The 21236-nt window shown below is 38.9% G+C and overlaps 1 protein-coding gene across 1 annotated transcript in view; it reads right to left on the bottom strand.

Moving 5' to 3' along the window:
• ANKAR (ankyrin and armadillo repeat containing) overlaps window positions 1-21236 on the bottom strand; it is a 71983-nt gene that overhangs the window by 49652 nt on the left and 1095 nt on the right. The window contains exons 2-5 of the mRNA XM_035007548.1: window positions 19439-20072; window positions 11419-11856; window positions 3426-3589; window positions 2682-2785 (exon numbers count right to left, since the gene is read on the bottom strand). Coding sequence (XP_034863439.1) covers window positions 2682-2785; window positions 3426-3589; window positions 11419-11856; window positions 19439-20039 — 1307 coding nt within the window. The 5' untranslated portion in view covers window positions 20040-20072. The remainder of the gene's footprint in view (window positions 1-2681; window positions 2786-3425; window positions 3590-11418; window positions 11857-19438; window positions 20073-21236) is intronic.

Consider the following 21236-nt stretch of genomic DNA (forward strand, 5'->3'; position numbering starts at 1 on the left):
TCTCTCAAATAAATAAATCTTTAAAATAAAAAAAAATAATAACTCCCTTCATATTATTCTGCCTGGGAATCGGCACCCAGCTTCTGAGGAGCTTCCAGCACCACATTTCCCTGATATACCACTGGCATATTAAGTTGATTTCTGACCTGCCCCCTAATATCCACAACAGTATCACAATGCTGGTATGCTCTCCCCTAAATAGGACATTTTAGTACTGGAATAAATTAATCTTTTTGCTCCAGTCATTGTCACCTTAATAAATAATTCATGAGTTCTTGTAGTTTTATGGGTGGTCAAATCCTGAGTACCTGACTGTGGTCCCTACTTTTTGATTCTGGTATGGTAGAAGAACCCAACCTGAACCAAAATCAATCTAGGACTCCGATGTTTCCAAGCATGCCTGGAGGGCCAGTGGAACTTATCCTATTTTCGTAAGGGACCAGGGTTGTCTCTGGAGATAAACCATTCTGAGGAAAGAGAATATCAAGATACATATGCTCAGTCCAATAACAATGCCCTTAAAATCAAAGAGGGGAGATTTTAAGATGGCATGTTTTCAATCATTCAGATTATTCTCTGGTCCCGCACCAACACAGAAATGATCCCTACATCACAGAAAAGAACAACTGTTAGGAAAATGACTAAAAACGTTGTTTTTGCACCAAATTGTTAGGGGTTCAAGGCAGCACTTCCTTGAAACCAGTAAAATTAGGAAAGAAATTCTCCTTGCTTCATTGGATTGGCTTCAACATGTCTCACAGTTGATGTATGCTGTTGAGCAGGCATGAGGAGGAGCCAGCCCCAGAGGTGACACCAGATCCCCAACCAGGAGCAAAAGCATCACTAATGCAATGGCGTTAGTGCTGAGCTGCCTTCATGGGGCCTGTGGAGTGCCTGGAGCCCAGCAGTGGATCATCACAGAGAGCTCAGGCAGGAAAGAAGGAGACTGAAGGAATCTTAGAGGACCTGAGAGCTGATCCAGGAGCATATGAGAGTCCTAGGAATAACTATGTGGGGGTGGCTACTCTGAAACTGAAAGTTCTCTAGTAACTGGTATAGGAACCAGGAAAATACTGATTAGTATTCCACTTGTGGTTTTTACTTTTACTCCATGCTGGCTGGGTCTGGGAAACAACTCCTGCTGATTTTGAAAGCCTGTAAATTCAAATCCAACTAACTACAGTTCACCAACACTGATGACCAGATGTTGTGCATTAGTCAGAAACTAGAGAACTAATTCCACTGTGGCATCCCATTGCAACAATATGACTGGATCCCTTATAGTTCAGTGGCAGTGTGCTTATGCCAGCCATGCTTCTTCATCCACAACCACCTCTCACCAAGCACAGCCTTCATCTCACCTGATTCCCTCATTCCAGAGTCATTAGTGTCCAGCCAGACACTACAACCTGGGAAAATAAAGCATTATTCGGAGGTGCTTCCAGGATACTATTTAGCTTGGCAAGGGTTGTACCTTAGTATGTCAAGAGGTGCTGGATCCCTGAGCGAGAGATTTCCTCCTCCAGGAAGATGCACACTAACTGTCCATTCTAGAGGCATGAGATCTATTACTTAATTCCCTCTCAAATCATGGAGGTCATTAGCCACATGGTCTTTGACTTCATCTCTAGTACCACATGAGCATCCAGGCAGTCTTAATGGAAAGAGCCACATTTCATTGTGTATCCTGCTCCCTCTGCCTTGTTTCTGGTATTTTCCTCATTGCCATGCATCTTGAGAAAAATTTACAACCTTTGTCTTTACTTCTTCATATCCTATGAACTCTGCCCAACTTTACCCAGCTCATTACACATAGCCTATAACCAGAACTAATTCTCTTACCAAGTCATTGTGAAACTGAGTGCTCTCTTTAGTCTTAAGTTTACTTGCCCTTTTTCTCTGTTGAATTTGATGGTTTAACTATTTCCATATTTTAAAAATTCTCCCCATCTGGCTTCCATGCTATCATACTTTCTTGGTCCTCCTCCCTGTATCATTTCTTCTCAGTCTCCTTTGCTCTCTCTCTGCTTCTCCCCACCCCATTTAAAAGCTGCTATTCTCCAGAGTTCTAGACTTGGTCCTGTTCTCTAAACCACTTCCCTGCCTTAAAAAAACAAAAAACAAAACCAAAAAACCTCTCCTATATACTTTTAAATCTCAAGTCTCTACCATCTAATAATAATGCCCCTAGCTCTACTTTCCATATTTCCAAACTTCAGTGTCCAAGATATGAAGATCCAAGAACATAATTCATAAAAGACCCTAGCAAAACTTAGAGAAACATCCAGCTTCAAAAGATGACAGGCATAACAAGACCCAGCAGAGAAAGAGGATTTTAAATCATATTCTTTATGGAACTACAGGGCTTTGTGCTGAGTCCACTGCTTTTCAGTAGGTCCACAGGATTTGATCTTCACCTCCATCCCCGTGTAATCACAGTGATAGTTATAAGAACTAATCACCATCTATAAGGATTATTATACAGAATGTACCAAAGAGCATGAAGAAATAAATACACTATTTAATATTTTGTTGAGTCTGTATTTTATTCATGGGGGTTATTGTTCTAGGATCTCTCTGCTGAGGTATTAAGTTAACCTTTGCATTTTGACACTTTCCTTGTTTTCTCCTAACTTTCAACAAGTTGTGGCTACTGTGAATAATTACTGAAAGTTCCTTACCTTTTTCCATTAAGTTCCATGACTGGTATTGAGTAATGTTCTTTGTATCCTGAATCTTCTACAAATGCATCAGCAGCACAATCCCGTATTTTTTCTAAATTGTTCTAAAATATGAGTTATGTTACTAAAAACATATCTTTAAACAAGTCTAAACAATTATGGCTTCTTTTAGATGAAATTTTATACTTGCAAATGATATATTTTTAATATAATATCCCACCAGACCCTAATGATAACCACATGTATCCAATTCCTACTTCAGGAGTGAGGAAAAAATACAAAAGAAAAACAGTGTAAAGAAGGTAGGAAAGCAATGATAATTCAAACGTTATGTTTATATTAAATTCTAGATTAAATTATTGTTCTTAAACTCTAGAGGATCTCTTTTCTAATACTAATCTTCAAGAAAAATGGAAGACTAAGCAGTGAATGTTGAAGGATTTCTACTACACTCTTTGATTAACTATTTTAGGGCACATATGGTCCATTAGAGGTCTATAAATTCTGTGAGGATAGTTGTACCTAGCTTATTTGTCATTTCATCTCTGACACCTAACATACCTCTGATATAGTTGCACTTAATTCATGTATGTTACATAATGTACGAAAAGATTAGTGAGTTAGGAAGATAATCACTTGGAGACTGGCCTAGTGCCCATACCAACAGAGACTCTTTCTGGATGGAGAATAAGATAAAAGAGTTGTGAAATGACAAACCATTTCAGAAACAATAATAATTTAAACCTTAAAATCTTCCAAAGCATTCTCAATTGAAGGTGTGCTGATATCAAATTCAATTCCTCCATGAACATGAAAATATTGATCCTCTTTGTAGTGAAAATGCTGGCATTTAAAATCTCGTCCATAAATAAATGGAGGCAATTCTCGCTCTGTCTTGACCTTGTCATCTCCAAAAATGAAAACAAACTTTAATTTAAAAGTGAAAACAACACACACACAATCATACTTTGAAGATCTAGATTCTTATTTACGTAAACCCAGCGAAAAAAAATCCACATTAAAGAAAATCTTGGCAATTACAGTCTCTAAAATCATGGCCTTAGTATATATTTTAAACATGAAAATATATTTATAGCATACATTTTAGTTTCATTGTATAGACATTTCAAGGGAATAGTCAAACCATTATTCTACTTATTGATTTCTATGTGTGAGTTCAAGACTAATATCTTACCCCCCTTGTTAGAAAATATTTGAAACTATGCCTCAGAGAATCTTGGGCTAAATAAACAAAAACTTAAACTGAGCTGGTTCAGGCAAAAAAAGACATTAAAAAGAAATAGGTGGGTATCTCTCACTGACAAAAATAACCAGCTCACTTTTTTGGAAAGTAATAAAACCATACATATAACATTTATTTTAGAAAAATAATTTTCTAAAACTCCAGTAATGATTAGGTTTGTCCAATATTTTGACTTCTTAGCAGAATATGGTTTCATCAATGTAAAGCATATAACGTATTTTGAGAAATGTAAAAGGTACAGAAAAGTACAAGGAATAATATAACACCCTAATATCACCACCTGGAACCATTAACATTTAGTCATATTTGCTTCCAATAATCTAAGTAATAAAACATTACAGATATAGCTAACATTCTCTTTAATGAAGGGCCTCTTAGTTCCATACACCTGCCCTCTTACCTCCACCCGAGGATAAGAATGGTCATGAGCCCATTTTTAAGTAGTTCACAGATAAGTGTAATAATTTTCACCGTTTGAATGCTTATGATACAAATTTTCATTAAATGATTTGAAAATTTCTACTGAAAATTTGCCACCTAAATAGAAAGCCCATCATAATAAGCCTACACGTTTGGGCACCAATGAAAATATATAAGTTGTGTGCTAATCTGGGTGCAGGGAATAGTTTGCACTACATGCCTGTCAAATTCCATGTAAGTATGGTCCTATTTCAGCTCTCTATTCTTTTACATTGGTTTATTTGTGTAAACAGTGCTAACACACTAGTAAAGTTTTGAAATATATTTTCATTTCTTTTTCAGAAATTTAACACCATTCATGATCCTTTACTGCTCCATATTAATTTCAGAATCAATTTATAAACTTCATTAAAAACACGATAGGGATTTTGTGTAGAAGTTCACTGAATTTATAGGTTTATAGGTCAGATATGATACATTCATAGTGTATCATATGTCCCATCATGAGCATGGCATATTTCCTTATTTTTCTCAAAATTTGTTTTAAGTCTTCTAATAGCCCTTATAATTGGTATAAACATATACCAAGTACTATGTACATATAGGAAATATTTTTAACTACCTTGGAGACATTAAATTTTGTTTTGTTTTGTTTTGTTTCATAACAGGCTACAACAAGGTTATATTCCTGGACTCACCTACTACAAGCAAAATTGAATTTAAATATAAATTTAGATTTATCCAAAGATGGCAGAGAAGTAGGAGACCTAAATTTCGTCTGGCCCCAGGAATGCAGCTAGATAGTTATCAAACCATTCTGAACACCTACAAACTCAACAGGAGATTGAAGAAAAGAATAGCAATTCTATGAACAGAAAACTGACCACTTTCTGAAAAGTAGGACGTGCGGAGAAGTGAATCTGAAGCGATATTCAGGAAGATAGACCTTGGCGGGGAGGGAGCCTCCATCAGCCGCTTCTGGCAAGTGATAGAGCAGTGGAGCACAAAATCGGAACTTTTAGAAGTCGGGTCCACTGAGGGACATTGCTCCAGTGGCTAAGCGGGGGGTGGAACCCTTGCTGGGACAGTGTGGTCTTGGGACCCTTGGGTCACAGAAAGACCAGGGGTGCCTGAGTGCAGCAGAGCTCCCAGGTATCAGAGTGGGGAAGCTGGCTGCAGAGACGGAGCTGAGGCGCGGGCTCTCAGCTTGGGGTTGCCATAAATTGTGATCCGCGGCACAGTCAGGCCACTGCTCTTCCAGCAGGGACCCAACAAGCGGCAGATCCGGGGAGACTCCCCTTCCTCCCCCGGGAGGGGTGGCACAGGAGTGCACCACAGGGCTCTGCTGGGTTTGGAGACTCCACACGGGGTCATGCACCAGAGATAGAAATGCTTGGTCATAGGCCAGGTGAGCACGGAGTGCAGCCAGAGAATGGGGAGACAGGACTGCTTTTCTCTGGGGGCTCACTGAGGAGTGGGGTCCCGAGTTCTTGGCTCCTCTGGGTGGAAATTGGGAGGCCACCATTTTCATTCTTGTCCTCCAAATCTGTGCAGAAAGCTTGCAGGGGACAAAAGCTCCCAAGAAAAAACCCGAGCAGATGACTTAGCCTGGCCCTGGCAAGGGCGGGGCAATTCCGCCTCCGGCAAAGACATTTGGGAACCACAGCAACAGGCCCCTCCCACAGAAAATCAGCAAGAACATCCAGCCAAGACCAAGTTTACCAATCAATGAGAACGGCAGAACTCCAGTGCTAGGGGAATATAGCACATAGAATTCATGGCTTTCCCCCCATGATTCTTTAGTCTTTCAAAGTTAATTTTTAAAATTTTCTTTATTTTTACTTTTTCTATTTTTTAAAAATTTTTCTTCTTTTCTTTTTCAACCAACATCTTATCAATTCCTTTTTTAAAATCTTTTTTTTTTTAAAGACTTTATTTATTTATTTGATAGAGAGAGACAGCGAGAGAGGGAACACAAGCAGGGTGAATGGGAGAGGGAGAAACAGGCTTCCCACTGAGCAGGGAGACCAATATGGGACTCGATCCCAGGACCCTGGGATCATGACCTGAGCCAAAGGCAGACGCTTAACAACTGAGCCACCCAGGCTCCCTAAAATCTTTTTTAATTTTCATTTTTACAGTCATATTCTATCCCTTCATTGTATTTAACCTTATTTTTTTGTATATATGTGAGTTTTTCTTTCTTTAAAATCTTGGGATACAGTTTCTTCTAACAGATCAAAATATACCTTAATCTAGTGTATGGCTTTGTTCTAGTCTCCAAAAGTTTGGGCTCATTCCCTGCATATTTCGGACCACAGTGCTTTGAAACTAGAACTCAATCACAAGAGGAAAGTTGTAAAGAACTCAAATACATGGAGGCTAAAGAGCATCCTACTAAAGAATGAATGGGTCAATCAGGAAATTAAAGAAGAATTAAAAAAATTCATGGAAACAAATGAAAATAAAAACACAACTGTTCAAAATCTTTGGGACACAGCAAAGGTGGTCCTAAGAGGAAAGTGTATAGCACTATAAGCCTTTCTCAAGAAACAAGAAAGGTCTCAAATACATAACCTAACCCTACACCTAAAGGAGCTGGAGAACGAAAAGCAAATAAAGCCTAAACCCAGCAGGAGAAGAGAAATAATAAAGATCAGAGCAGAAATCAATGAAATAGAAACCAAAAGAACAGTAGAGCAGATCAACGAAACTAGGAGCTGGTTCTCTGAAAGAATTAATAAGATTGATAGATCCCTGGCCAGATTTATCAAAAAGAAAAGAGAAAGGACCCAAATAAATAAAATCATGAATGAAAGAGGAGAGATCCCAACCAACACCAAAGACGTACAAACAATTATAAGAACATATGATGAGCAACTATATGCCAGCAAATTAGACAATCTGGAAGAAATGGATGCATTCCTAGAGACGTATAAACTACCAAAACTGAACCAGGAAGAAATAGAAAACCTGAACAGATCCATAACCAGTAAGGAAACTGAAGCAGTAACCAAAAATCTCCCAACATACAAGAGCCCAGGGCCAGATGGCTTCCCAGGGGAATTCTATCAAACATTTATTTATTTATTTTTAAAGATTTTGTTTATTTATTTGACAGAGAGAGACACAGTAAGAGAGGGAACACAAGGAGGGGGAGTAGGAGAGGGTGAAGCAGGCTTCCTGTGAGCAGGGAACCTGATGTGGGGCTCAATCCCAGGACCCCGGGATCATGACCTGAGCCAAAGGCAGATGCTTAACGACTGAGCCACCCAGGGGCCCCCTACCAAACATTTAAAGAAGAATTAATACCTATCCTTCTGAAACTGCTCCATAAAGTAGAAATGGAAGGAAAACTTCCAAACTCATTTTAAGAGGTCAGCATTACCTTGATCCCAAAACCAGACAAAGACTCTATCAAAAAGGAGAATTACAGACCAATGTCCCTGATGAACATGGATGCAAAATATCTCACCAAAATACTAGCCAATAGGATCCAACAGTACATTAAAAGGATTATTCACCACAACCAAGTGGGATTTATTCCTGGGCTGCAAGGTTGGTTCAACATCCACAGATCAATCAATGTGATACAATACATTAATAAAAGAAAGAACAAGAACCATATGCAGAAAAAGCATTTGACAAAGTACAGCATCCTTTCTTGATTAAAACTATTCACAGTGTAGGCTGTTGGTGGGAATGCAAGCTGGTGCAGCCATTCTAGAAAACAGTATGGAGGTTCCTCAAAAAGTTGAAAATAGACCTACCACACGATCCAGCAATTGCATTCCTGGGTATTTACCCCAAAGATACAAACGTAGGGATCCAAAGGGGTACATGCACCCCAATGTTTATAGCAGCAATGTCCACAATAGCCAAACTATGGAAAGAGCCACGATGTCCATCAACAGATGAATGGATAAAGAAGATGTGGTATATATATATACAATGGAATATTATGCAGCCATCAAAACGAATGAAATCTTGCCATTTGCAGCGACGTGGATGGAACTGGAGGGTGTTATGCTGAGCGAAATGTCAATCAGAGAAAGACATGTATCATATGACCTTACTGATATGAGGAATTCTTAATCTCAGGAAACAAACTGAGGGTTGCTGGAGTGGTGGGGGCTGGGAGGGATGGGGTGGCTGGGTGATAGACATTGGGGAGGGTATGTGCTATGGTGAGCGCTGTGAATTGTGCAAGACTGTCGAATCACAGATCTGTACCTCTGAAACAAATAATACATTATATGTTAAAAAAAAAAAAAGAAGAAGAAGAAGATAGCAGGAGGGGAAGAATGAAGGTGGGGAAATCGGAGGGGGAGACGAACCATGAGAGACGATGGACTCTGAAAAACAAACTGAGGGTTCTAGAGGGGAGGGCGTTGGAGAATGGGTTAGCCCGGTGATGGGTATTAAAGAGGGCACATTCTGCATGGAGCACTGGGTGTTATACACAAACAATGAATCATGGAACATTACATCAAAAACTAATGATGCAATGTATGGTGATTAACATAATAATAATAATAAAAACTATTCACAATGTAGGGATAGAGGGTACAAACCTCAATATTATAAAAGCCACTTATGAAAAACCCACAGCAAATATCATTCTCAATGGGGAAAAACTGAGAGCTTTTCCCATAAGGTCAGGAACACGGCAGGGATGTCCACTATCACCACTGCTATTCAACATAGTACTAGAAGTCCTAGCCACAGCAATCAGACAACAAAAAGAAATAAAAGACATCTGAATCAGCAAAGAACAAGTCAAACTCTCACTCTTTGCAAATGATATGATACTTTATATGGAAAACCCAAAAGACTCCACCCCAAAACTGCTAGAACTCATACAGGAATTCAGTAAAGTGGCAGGATATAAAATCAATGCACAGAAATCAGTTGCATTTCTATACACCAACAACAAGACAGAAGAAAGAGAAATTAAGGAGTCAATCTCATTTACAATTGCACCCAAAACCATAAGATACTTAGGAATAAATCTAACCAATTGGCAAAGAATCTGTACTCAGAAAACTATAAAATACTCATGAAAGAAACTGAGGAAGACACAAAGAAATGGAAAAACGTTCCATGCTCATGGATTGGAAGAACAAATATTGTGAAAATGTCTATGCTACCTAGAGCAATCTACACATTTAATGCAATCCCTATCAAAATACCATCAACTTTTTTCAAAGAAATGGAACAAATAATCCATAAAATTTGTGTGGAACCAGAAAAAAACCCGAATAGGCACAGGAATGTTGAAAAAGCAAAGCAAAACTGGCGGCATCACAATTCCGGACTTCAAGCTCTATTACAAAGCTGTAATCATCAAGACAGTATGGTACTGACACAAAAACAGACACATAGATCAATGGAACAGAAGAGAGAGCCTAGAAATGGACCCTCAACTCTATGGTCAAATAATCTTCGACAAAGCAGGAAAGAATGTCCAATGGAAAAAAGACAGTCTCTTCAACAAATGGTGTTGGGAAAATTGGACAGCCACATGCAGAAGAATGAAACTGGACCCTTTCCTTACACCACATACAAAAACAGACTCAAAATGGTTGAAAAACCTAAATGTGAGACAGGAATCCATCAAAATCCTAGAGAACACAGGCAGCAACCTCTTCGACCTCAGCTGCAGCAACTTCTTCCTAGAAACATCGCCAAAGGCAAGGGACACAAGGGCAAAGATGAATTATTGGGACTTCACCAAGATAAAAAGCTTTTTTTTTTTTTTTTAAAGATTTTATTTATTTATTCATGAGAGATAGAGAGAGAGAGAGGCAGAGGCAGAGGGAGAAACAGGCTCCCCGCGGAGCAGGGAGCCCGATGCGGGACTCGATCCCAGGACCCTGGGATCATGACCTGAGCTGAAGGCAGACGCTTAACCGACTGAGCCACCCAGGCATCCCAAGATAAAAAGCTTTTGCACAGCAAAGGAAACAGTCAACAAACCAAAAGACAACTGACAGAATGGGAGAAGAGATTTGCAAATGACAGATCAGATAAAGGGCCAGTATCCAAATCTATAAAGAACTTATCCAACTCAACACCCAAAGAACAAAGAATCCAATCAACAAATGGGCAGAAGACATGAACAGACATTTTTCCAAAGAAGACATCCAAATGGCCAACAGACACATGTAAAAGTGCTCAACATCACTCAGCATCAGGGAAATCCAAATCAAAACCTCAATGAGATACCACCTCACACCAGTCAGAATGGCTAAAATTAACAAGTCAGGAAGCAACAGATGTTGGCGAGGATGCAGAGAAATGGGAACCCTCCTACGCTGTTGGTGGGAATGCAAGCTGGTGCAGCCACTCTGGAAAAACAGTATGGAGGTTCCTCAGAAAATTGAAAATATAGCTACCCTACAACCCAGCAATTGCACTACTGGATATTTACCCCAAAGATTTAAATGTAGTGATCCGAAGGGGCACGTGCACCCCGATGTTTATAGCAGCAATATCCACAATAGCCAAACTATGGAAAGAGCCACGATGTCCATCAACAGATGAATGGATAAAGAAGAAGTGGTATATATATATATAGAATGGAATATTATGCATCCATCAAAAAATGAAACCTTGCCATTTGCAACAATGTGGTTGGAACTAGAGGGTGTTATGCTAAGCGAAATAAGTCAATCAGAGAAAAACAATTAGCATACGATCTCACCGATATGAGGAATTTGAGAAACAAGACAGTGGATCATATGGGAAGGGAGGGAAAAATGAAACAAGATGAAACCAGAGAGGGAGACAAACCATAAGAGAATCTTCATCTCAGGAAACAAACTGAGGGTTGCTGGAGTGGAGGGGGGTGGGAGGGATGTGGTGGCTGGGTGATGGGCACTGGGGAGGGTATGTGCTATGGTGAGCGCTGTGAATTGTGTAAGACTGATGAACCACAGACCTGTACCCCTGAAACAAATCATACATTATATGTTAATAAAAAATAAAATAAATAAATACAAATTACATATATATAATTATTTTATATTTGATTTTTGTTGAAACACTTACCTGAAAAAGGTGGAAGCAGACTACTTAAATATGGAACTTTCATCTTCTTTTTTAAACTCAGTAGAAAGGGAGTCAGAAAACATATTAACTTTAGGTATCCTATCCCTCTTCTGATTTCTTTTTTCTTCTCAAAGTGTTTTTGAATAATCTTTTTCTGGAGATATAATCTTTGCTGTAGTCTCTGGTAGGTACAAATATCAAGATGATCTTGATTACATTTTATAGCATTCGTGAGCCAATAGGCTGTTTCAAATATAAAAACATTTTCATGCTGTTGAACTTGTGTGGTACTGAATGTTAATTTTAGCATGATGTTTTCAGCATATTTCATAAAAACAGCTTTTTCTTCAGGGCCATTGGGGTTATATGTTGGATCTTCATTCATGTCTTCATCATAGATTCCATTAAAGTCTGGATCCTTCGTAATATCAATCAGACCTTAACAGTAAAAGAAAAAAAAATGTAGATAGTGAAAACATCATACTTGGCTTCTGTATAAATAGAGGAGATTGAACACCGGGTTTCATCTTGAAATCCTACTAAAGTGACAATAAAGGGATAATGAGATGCCAAAAAATTTGTTAAAGATGAAAAGCACGCAGATGAGTGGTAACCATGCAGAGTAAAGGAAGATGAAAGCTTGTAGAATTAGAATAGATTTCCATTCTCTTTGGAGGCAAGAAACACATGTAAGTCCCATATTTAATCAGGGTAACTATGGAAGAACAAGAAAATGTGATCTCCCTTTAAGCAGGGATTCAGTTTTTCACTTGGCTAAAAGTATAATTTGCTTTTTCAAGCCTTCTGTTACACATTTCTTGTTTTTGCTGATATCAGAAGCTAAACATATACAATAGAGAACTTTCCTGCTAACTAATCGTGATGAAATAAATAAGAATTAAAACTTGATTTTACTCTAAGTGACAGATTTCCTGTTACATTTTCTTCCTATTTATGATGAAATTAAGGACTTCCTTGTTGTCAAATTGTCTTTTTAAGGACAGTTACACTTATGTTACCCTTAATCTAAGCTTGAGAAAACTGCATAGAATCATAAAATATGTATTGATAGAAAATGTGGAGTCTGTAACATATGTGCCTTAAAAGTGCGAATGATAGATCAATGTGCCTCCCTTTCTTTTTCCTTTTTGTCCTTCCTCAAATCTATCTAAAAAAAAAAAACAATAGAAGCCAGAATACACTTGGATTTTTAAATGGTCACTATGATTCACTTCCCTTTTGCACAAGTTAAATTAAGAAATTAAAGTATTTCTGAAAAGTATTAAAGTATTTCTAAAAGAATCTGAACATAAGCCATAGTATTTGCTGACATCTCTAAAACTTTGGAGCCTGAGGTGGCTGGAGCCAATAGGCAGCAAGTCAATTCTTCTCACCATAGAAAGGCAGGAAATTGGAAGGACGTGGAACCTCTCTGACCGACAGGTCCTAGTGTTAGAATTAACCCCCCTCCCCCACTCCAACAGGGGGAGGAGGGGGAGGGGGAAGAGGCTTAGAAATTGGAAGCACGTGGAACCTCGGAGGACAGGTCCTAGTGTTAGAATTACAAAAAAAAAAAAAAAAAAAAAAAGGAGGGGGAGGAGCAGAAAAGATTGGTTCAAAGTCTGATTAAGGTGCAGTGAAACCCCCAGATCGCCTTCCCCAGATAGCACAACACCTCCTTCTTCTCTAAAAGGTTTGAGCAGCTGAGCTGAAAACCGGGAACAGTGAGAGTCTGCGCGCTGAAGAGAGATCCCAAGTCCCTTCCCCTCCTCTCGCCCAGGACTTGCCCTCCACCAGGCAGGAGACTGCAGGAAACAGATCGATCAAAGAGGAAAGACCTACAGATAGAGCATTTAGGGAGAGGCTCCCCAGTGAAAGGACAAGGTTTCTTTCTGATCCCACTACAGTGCAGTGTACCAGTGAGCAAGCCCTGTTCCTGCCGCACTCCTAAATGAGAACAAACTGCGAGCATCTCCACACAGGTGAGGAGAACCTCTCAGGTGAAACAACAGGGACTTGAATTTGGGCGGAGACGAGAAGGGGAAGAAGAGGAAGGGGGAGGAGGAAAGGCGGGAAGGGAGGGGAGGGAAGGGGAGGCGAGGGGAGGCGAGGGGTGGAGGAGGCAGCGGGGCGGGGCAGAGTGGCGGAGGGCTGAGAATGGGGGAAAGGATTTTGGAAAGCCATAACCGAAAGTGCCTAGAAAAGAATCAGCCAGTTTAGATAGAAAGAGGAGACTGAAGGTGTGGAGAGAGACATCTCTAAGGGAAAAAATGGAATTGCTGCACCACCTGATATTTGACTTTACTGAGAGGAGTTGGAAATGGAATTGGAAAACTTAGCTAATTTTTTTAAATGACACAGTTCATGTCCCCCAAAATAAAGTTATTAAAGAAAGGAAATGTGATCCCAACACGTAATGCAAATCATATGTACAAAGTCATAATAAAGTAAAAAAACGAGAAAGGATTTAATAAAAAAAACTGGATATAACTAAATTTGGAGGATGAAGAAGAGGAAACACAAGACTCCATTGTTTTAACCTCTATGTTAATTTCTTTTAGTCTTATCTCCTGCCCTGCTTTTGCTCCTGAACTCGATTCTTTCTCAATGCCTAATACATGTCTTTATCTGAAGGTCACAGAAACACTCCTAAACTAAATTCATCCTTCCTCTCCCCCAAATCTTTCTTTCTTTCATGGTTAATGCTATTTTTCTATCAGTTCCTCAAACTAGAAACTCTAGAGTCTCCTTCAATTCCTTTTCTCTCACACTTTGTTATTAACTGCTTAATTTCCACATGTATTGAAAGTTTACATTGTGCCAAGCACAGTATGAGGTGCTGAGGAATTTAAAGAAGAAAAAGACCTACTTTTCTGTGCTCTTGAGGAAGAGCTTAAGGGCTAATAAGGGAGACAGATGAAATCAGTAATTTCAATACAAAAATGATACAGTGTGCATAGAAGAGAGGAGGCTGTATCTGAATCAAGTCTTGAGAAATGAGTAGCAATAACCTGGGGAAGAATGTGGAAGAGTGAGGTGAAGTGACAGGGAGAAGCCAATTACAGATAAAGGACAGGGAATGAACAGAGGCATGAAGAAAAACAACAAAAACCATTTCACTTTACCAGTTGTGAATTTTATAGATAGATAGATGATAGATAGATAGATATAGATATATATGTATGTATTTTAACTAAAAGTCATCCCCTCCACATTTTTCTATCACAAGAATATGTTTTCCTTCTTTCCCCTCATCCCACAAACCTAATGTAATAAATCAAAGAATACAAGAATTACTCAGATCAAGAAACCCTCCATAATTAAAATCCCCTACATGGGGCACCTGGGTGGCTCAGTCGTTAAGCATCTGCCTTCGGCCCAGGTTATGATCCCAGGGTCCTGGGATCGAGCCCCGCATCGGGCTCCCTGCTCCCCAGGAAGCCTGCTTCTCCCTCTCCCACTCCCCCTGCTGTGTTCCTTCTCTCGCTGTGTCTCTCTTGGTCAAATAAATAAAATCTTTAAATAAATAAATAAATAAATAAATAAATAAATAAATAAATAAATAAATAAAATAAAATCCCCTACAGAAAACTGTATAATATGACCAAATTTTGGTGTGCGCTGTTCTTTACAGCTGTTGCTACTGTTTTTTTAAAAAGTGGTGTTCGTTGGTCGTTTTGTAAATTGCAAATCGGAGAAGTAAAGTTTAACATGGCCAGACTGATTCTTAGCTGTCTGCCCTCCTAGAAAAAGAGTTGGCCTCCTGCAAAGTTCCTTGGACATCCACATTAGCACAATGTTCAAGGCAATGACATAGTCAGTTGCAAGGCTTGAACCCAGTCTCCCAGTCATGGCAGTGCCATTTCTCCAAATATGAGTGATGATCTAGAAATTATTGCTGTTAGCTTGTCATCATATAGCTACAAGGCTTGGATCCCAGTTCTCTGATCAAGTCAGTGGAGGAGTGGTATTCCTTCTCTACCTCAAACACTGAGGAGGATAGGGCTGGAGCCAAGTTTCCATGAGTCACACTGTATATCAGACACCTTTTGTTCTTTACCTCACTTTCTCCTACACTGTATTTTTCACTCCAGCTGTTGTTGCATTGACCAGCTTCACAAAGACATAACCTGAATGTGCTTTGCTTCTGATGCACCACATGGTTCTTATTTTTGCCCTGGGACTTCCCTACCACTGCTGTGTTAGACTTTTGATGGAACCCATCCAGTCATTCTGATGCATGAACAAATCTAGAGTGTGAAGGCACTGACCAATAGAGAAGAGAAGCCAGGGGATACATACTGCCCTCTTCTATCCCTTGGGCTGACAACTCTGAAATGTATTCTATGGGACTCCTCAGAGAGTCCCTACAAAATGGACCTCCATGGCCCAAGGGGTGAAAACTCAGCAGCGCATCCTTGGATTGATGTTCCCTCCTTTTCTATTCACTTTTCCTGTCCCTCACTTCTGTTCCTTGGAGTCATTTCCCATAAACTACCCTGACTTTAGCCCTCATTTCAGGCTCTAATTTGGGGGTAACCTAGGCTAATACACATTACTCTTGTATCTGGCCTCTGACCTGGTGTTTCCTTGATCATGCAGCATAAAAGCCTCACAGCCTGAGTCTGGGTTCCTGCCCCCAAGTCTGACACTTGGCCCTGCAAGATTTCACAGTGATGCTTCGAATGTGGTACATGATGGGGAACCCATACCTGTTCCTGCTTCTATGAGTTTCGCCAATACATGTCTTGTGTGTGTTCTACTTGGCCATTCACTATTGTTTGCACTATACCATTGAAGCATATTTAGTGGTAAATCAGGTGGAAATGAACCACTTTTATCTGAATTGTACATGTAACTGGGGAAAAAATTATCTGAATCTAAAAAGGGCATGTTGTTTCCTTACCAGTCAAATCTCTCAACTCTGGCCTTTGCCTGGCTTGACAAATACCAAGTGGGAATGATGGTTCCAAGTAATCTTTGTAAAAAGGAAGAAAAGCAAACCCAATTTTTGTCAGGATTTTCAAGTCTCAAACATCATTGGAAACCACTATCAATTCCTGCTGATCCTTAATCTCCATGGAGCTCAAATCTTCACAAAACTCCTGCCATCATCTCGGTCAGGAAGGGCAAACCATGCAGCTTAGTTTTCCAGATACATTTTGGCCAATTTGATTAAAGAGAGACATCATCTGGCTTGTGCAATGTTTCCTGCTGTCTTCCAATGATCAGCCAATGGATCACTTGACAACTTCCAGTCATCATCTACCAAAAGGACATCTTAATTTAGCTATATTTTATTTATATTACCTGAGCTAGCCTTGGAGGTCCTAAACTACCAGTAATGATAGTACTTCTGGGCAAACACTAACATGTTTTTAAGACTTTGGCTGTGCCATATTCTCTTCAATAATGCATCTACATAATGCCAAAATGTTAGTGTCCTTTAAGAGGGAACTGTCAAGGGAACACAGAAATGAATGGAATTCACTAGATATTATTGGCAATACTTTGCATTTCTTCAACCTTATCACCTCAAGGACCTGAACCACAAGAAGGGATTTGTTAGTTCCAGTTCCAGCTATAATCTTTTAGAAGCTACTGACCCTCCAATCCTATGGTACTCTGCACTTAGCCAGGTAGCATTAGCTTTTACTCCATTGACATCACAGATTGAGTAATTCTCTCCCAGAGGAGAATTTCTGCCTTATACTCACCACACTCGGGGCCTGTTCTCAACAGAAGTTGATTACCCTGCATGGAAATGAGAGCTATTAGCTATCTAAACTACCCTTGAGACACAGAAGTACTGTCTTCAAGAGACTGTACTGCTTGCTGGTACACTAAGGCAACATATCTGAAAACCCAACCCAAAGCAAGTGCATCAGGCTGCTGACTGTCATCAAGCAAATCTTATTCTCAGGTACTTGAACGTCACAGCAGTCCAGCCGCAGATACAGTAAATAGTATAGGTAGCAAACACTCACTTCTGTGGTTCAGGTCCTAACCAAGATTCAGGAGTGTTCGGTGATGTGTATTACTGAAGGTGGTGGTCGGGAATAACTGCCCAATTGTAGCCATTGTACCTAAACATCACCCTGACTGGACATGTTTGCTGAGGAGCTGCTCCCTCAGTTCACAATTATTAAATCCCTTTGGAACAACCCTGGTAGACTTAATTTCCAACCTGAGCAACTGGTAATGGTAGAAATCCCCTCAAGGGGTGTCATTCGGGGGCGCCTGAGTGGCTCAGTTGGATAAGCAGCCGCCTCTTGATTTCAGCTCAAGTCATGACCTCGGGGTCGTGGGATGGAGCTGGCACATCAGGCTCCACGTTCAGTGGGGAGTCTGCTTCTCCCTCTGCCTCGCCCCCCACCCCAGGCTCATGCTTCTTCTCTCTCAAATAAATACATAAATCTTTAAAAAAGAGAGGGGTGTAATTCAATTCAATTAATTTAACTCAATTTAACAAATATTAGTTGGTGCCTACTTCGTGTCAGGGACTGTCTTAGGCACAAAACATACACAGATAAACAAGGCAGGTAAGGGGCTTTTTTTCATGGAGCTTTTATGTAAGCTTACTGCTAACTTGTTTTTTTTTTTTGCTAACTTGTTCTTAACATCAGGCTTATTTTTGTGTCTTAGCTAAAAAAAAAAACTCAGTGAAAATTTGTAAAATGAATAAATCAAACTAGAGCCCTTTATGAACACATATATGTGCATTTTGTATGTGTGTGTATAATTTTTGATTTAGCTATCAATGACAGAGAAGGAAAAAAATAAGAAAACAATGAAACAACTCCATGAAACTACCTTACCATATTAACTGTATTAAATATTCAAAAGATCACAATTCTTCCACATCTTATTGAGAAGCTAAGAAACCACTGATTTTGTTTTCAAGGTATTTGCTTTAGTAACCAGACTTACATTGACAAACTAAAGTTGTTTTCAGGTAATTTTCTCTCCAGTTACATGTACAATTCAGATAAAAAGTGGTTCATTTCCACCTGATCTACCATTAAGAGGTTCTGTTATTAGTTCTATTTAGCCAAGGGAAATCTGGCTAATTAGGGGAGAATATTAATCCTTTTCATCCTTAGTGAGGTTATGCAGAAACTTATTAAGATTATGTATAAAAAACTGAATAAAAATTGAAAATACTATATATTGAATATCAACCCCCTTAAAGTGCAGCCAATTTACATGCAATACACAAATCAACAGATCTGTTCTCAGAATAGCCAAGAAAGGAAACGTCTGAGTGACATTTCATTCCCGAAGGACAAACGGTCATCCTTTTTTAGTTTCAGGCGAGATTAAAATCTATGTAAAATCTATTGCTGTGCTCCCTTAAGTGAAATTCTAACACATTTTTTACCAGAATTGAGACTTATTTTCAAGCCTGTGCCCACAAACTGTGAAATCTATTTAGAAAATGATTAGATATATTTAATCAATGAAAGCAGTTGGGAACACTGAACCACTCATTTCCCAATTCACTCCCCATTCCACTTGGCCTACTACAAAGGAACTTAGGGGATTTTTTTTTTTTTAATAGCTCAATAAAACATTTACATATATTGGGGAGATTCACCAGGATTTAGTGGTATCTGTTGTGAATATACAGGCTTTAGAGAAATATGGCCCTAAGAAGGAAGGAACTTAAAAGTTAGGTGAACCAAGAACAAATACTTATTAAACCAAATGCTACTAAAATACCAAAGCTTAGATTGCTGATGCACATCTATTCTTAACTTCAATTCTCCTATCATTCATTTTTGAGGTTTATAAAAATGGCAGTGTAGATGACTAGCCAACCTGGCAGTCATTTCGTTTCCAAGTTTGGAGATTTTTCTCAGTGCACTCGAATTCTACTCTTGGCTCTATTACTGATTTTCCTACTTAGGCTCTGTAAGACAAGGAGTATAAACTGAAAACTCCAACTGAGACAAAGATAAATTACTTTTAAATAAAAAGATGGCTTCCAATAAAAATAAAGCATGTTAGATTCTCTTACCTGCAGAACTAAACTCTGCAAAAATATCTTTATATGTTTGAGGCTTTCCATCTGGATCAATGTCCATGATAGTACGCCACAATTCAGAGAATCTGGCGCGTTTCTCTTTGGGCATGTATATTCCATGCCACAGTGCTTTCAGCATGTAGTCAATATTGATCAGAATTTGCCCAATTCTGGTATCATAATAAGCTGGTGGTAACTGACAAGAAGAACTCTGATCATAGTTAGCTTCTAAACTGATTGAGGGAATTTGATTTAAGCAATAAATTCCAACAGCCAACTCCCTTATGATTTGATGGACTTCTCTATAGTCTAAGAGGGCAGTAGGGTCCACAGGAGTCAGCAGGATGGCAGTGGAGAAACCTACATTATTCATTTGAGTCATAATTCCACATGGGAGGTCCAGTTGAGAGCGGACGTCATCTTTGGCAGACAACCAGCTGACTAGGGCAGTAGTTAGCAACTCTTGTACTTCACTCCGGTCATATTTTTCAAAAAAAGCAGAAGCATTTCTCTGTACTGCTAAGTTTTCCAGGTAGGTTTCTTCATCTTGAACTTGATCAAGTCTAGGTAATCCTTTTTTGGGTAATCTTAACATTTCTTACTATTGTAGGTGGCCTTTCTGAAGTTTCTGCAATAAACCATAAAGGAAAAGACAGGCAATGAAATTTGTCATGGTAATGAAGCTGGATTTCTCAAATAAATCTGTAGCTTTATCTGTATTAGGTTGTTTCATGGTCAACCATGATAGTTTTCAATCTTTTTTTAATAACATTTTTAACAATTGAGGTGTAATTGTCATAAACATTAGTTTGAGGTCTACAACACAATGATTAAATATTTGTATATATTTTGAAATGATCACAATAAGTCTAGCTAACATCATCACCATACATAGTTATGAAATTGTTTTTTTGTGATACCTACTTTTAAGATTTGCTCTCTCAGAAACTTTTCAAAATGCAGTGCAGTATTACTAACTATAGTTGCCATGCCATACATTACATCCCCATGACTTACTTATTTTATACCTGGAGGTTTGTACTTTTGACTCCCTTCCAGCTTCCCCAACCCCCCAACCCCCTCCTCTGGCCACCACCAATCTGTTCCCTGTATTTATGAGCTTGTGTGTGTGTGTGTGTGTGTGTTTTAACTCTACATATAAGTGAGATCATACAGTATTTGTCTGTCTTATTTCATGTAGCATAATGCCCTAAAGTTCCATCCGTGTAGTTGCAAATAGCAAGATTTCATTCTTGTTTATGGCTGAATATTCCATTGTATACATTTAACCACATTTTCTTTGTCCATTCATCTGTTGATGGATGCTTAGGTTGTTTCCATATCTAAACTATTGTAAATAATGCTGCAATGAAGATGGAGGTGCATATCTTTTTGAGTTAATGTTTTCATTTTCTTCAGGTAAAATCCCAGACGTGGAATTGCTGGATTGTATGGCAGTTCTATTACGATTTTCAGTCTTAAACTAATTACACCATAAGAAAGTTGAGATTTGAATTAAAACAATTTAAAAAGTGAAATCTTTAAACATTAATCATGTTCTGCTTTTCAAAAGTCAAAAGATACTAAGAAGTATGTCAAAAAGAAATGTTTATAGAGAAGGTACTGTTGCATACCTATTCTTTTTTGTTGGAGAAGCCTTTTTGTATATGTTTATTTTGTTTTTAGTTTTTTTAAAGCAAGAAAATAAAGACCTGCTTAAAAGAAAAGGAACAAGAAGAGCCTATTTAACTTTCTGTTTCTATGTAACTAAATACCTTGCTGTTCTTGGAAT

Source organism: Mirounga leonina, unplaced genomic scaffold (genome assembly GCF_011800145.1).
Source record: "Mirounga leonina isolate KUSES-001 unplaced genomic scaffold, KU_Mleo_1.0 Mir_151, whole genome shotgun sequence".
NCBI classification, from domain to species: Eukaryota; Metazoa; Chordata; class Mammalia; order Carnivora; family Phocidae; genus Mirounga; species Mirounga leonina.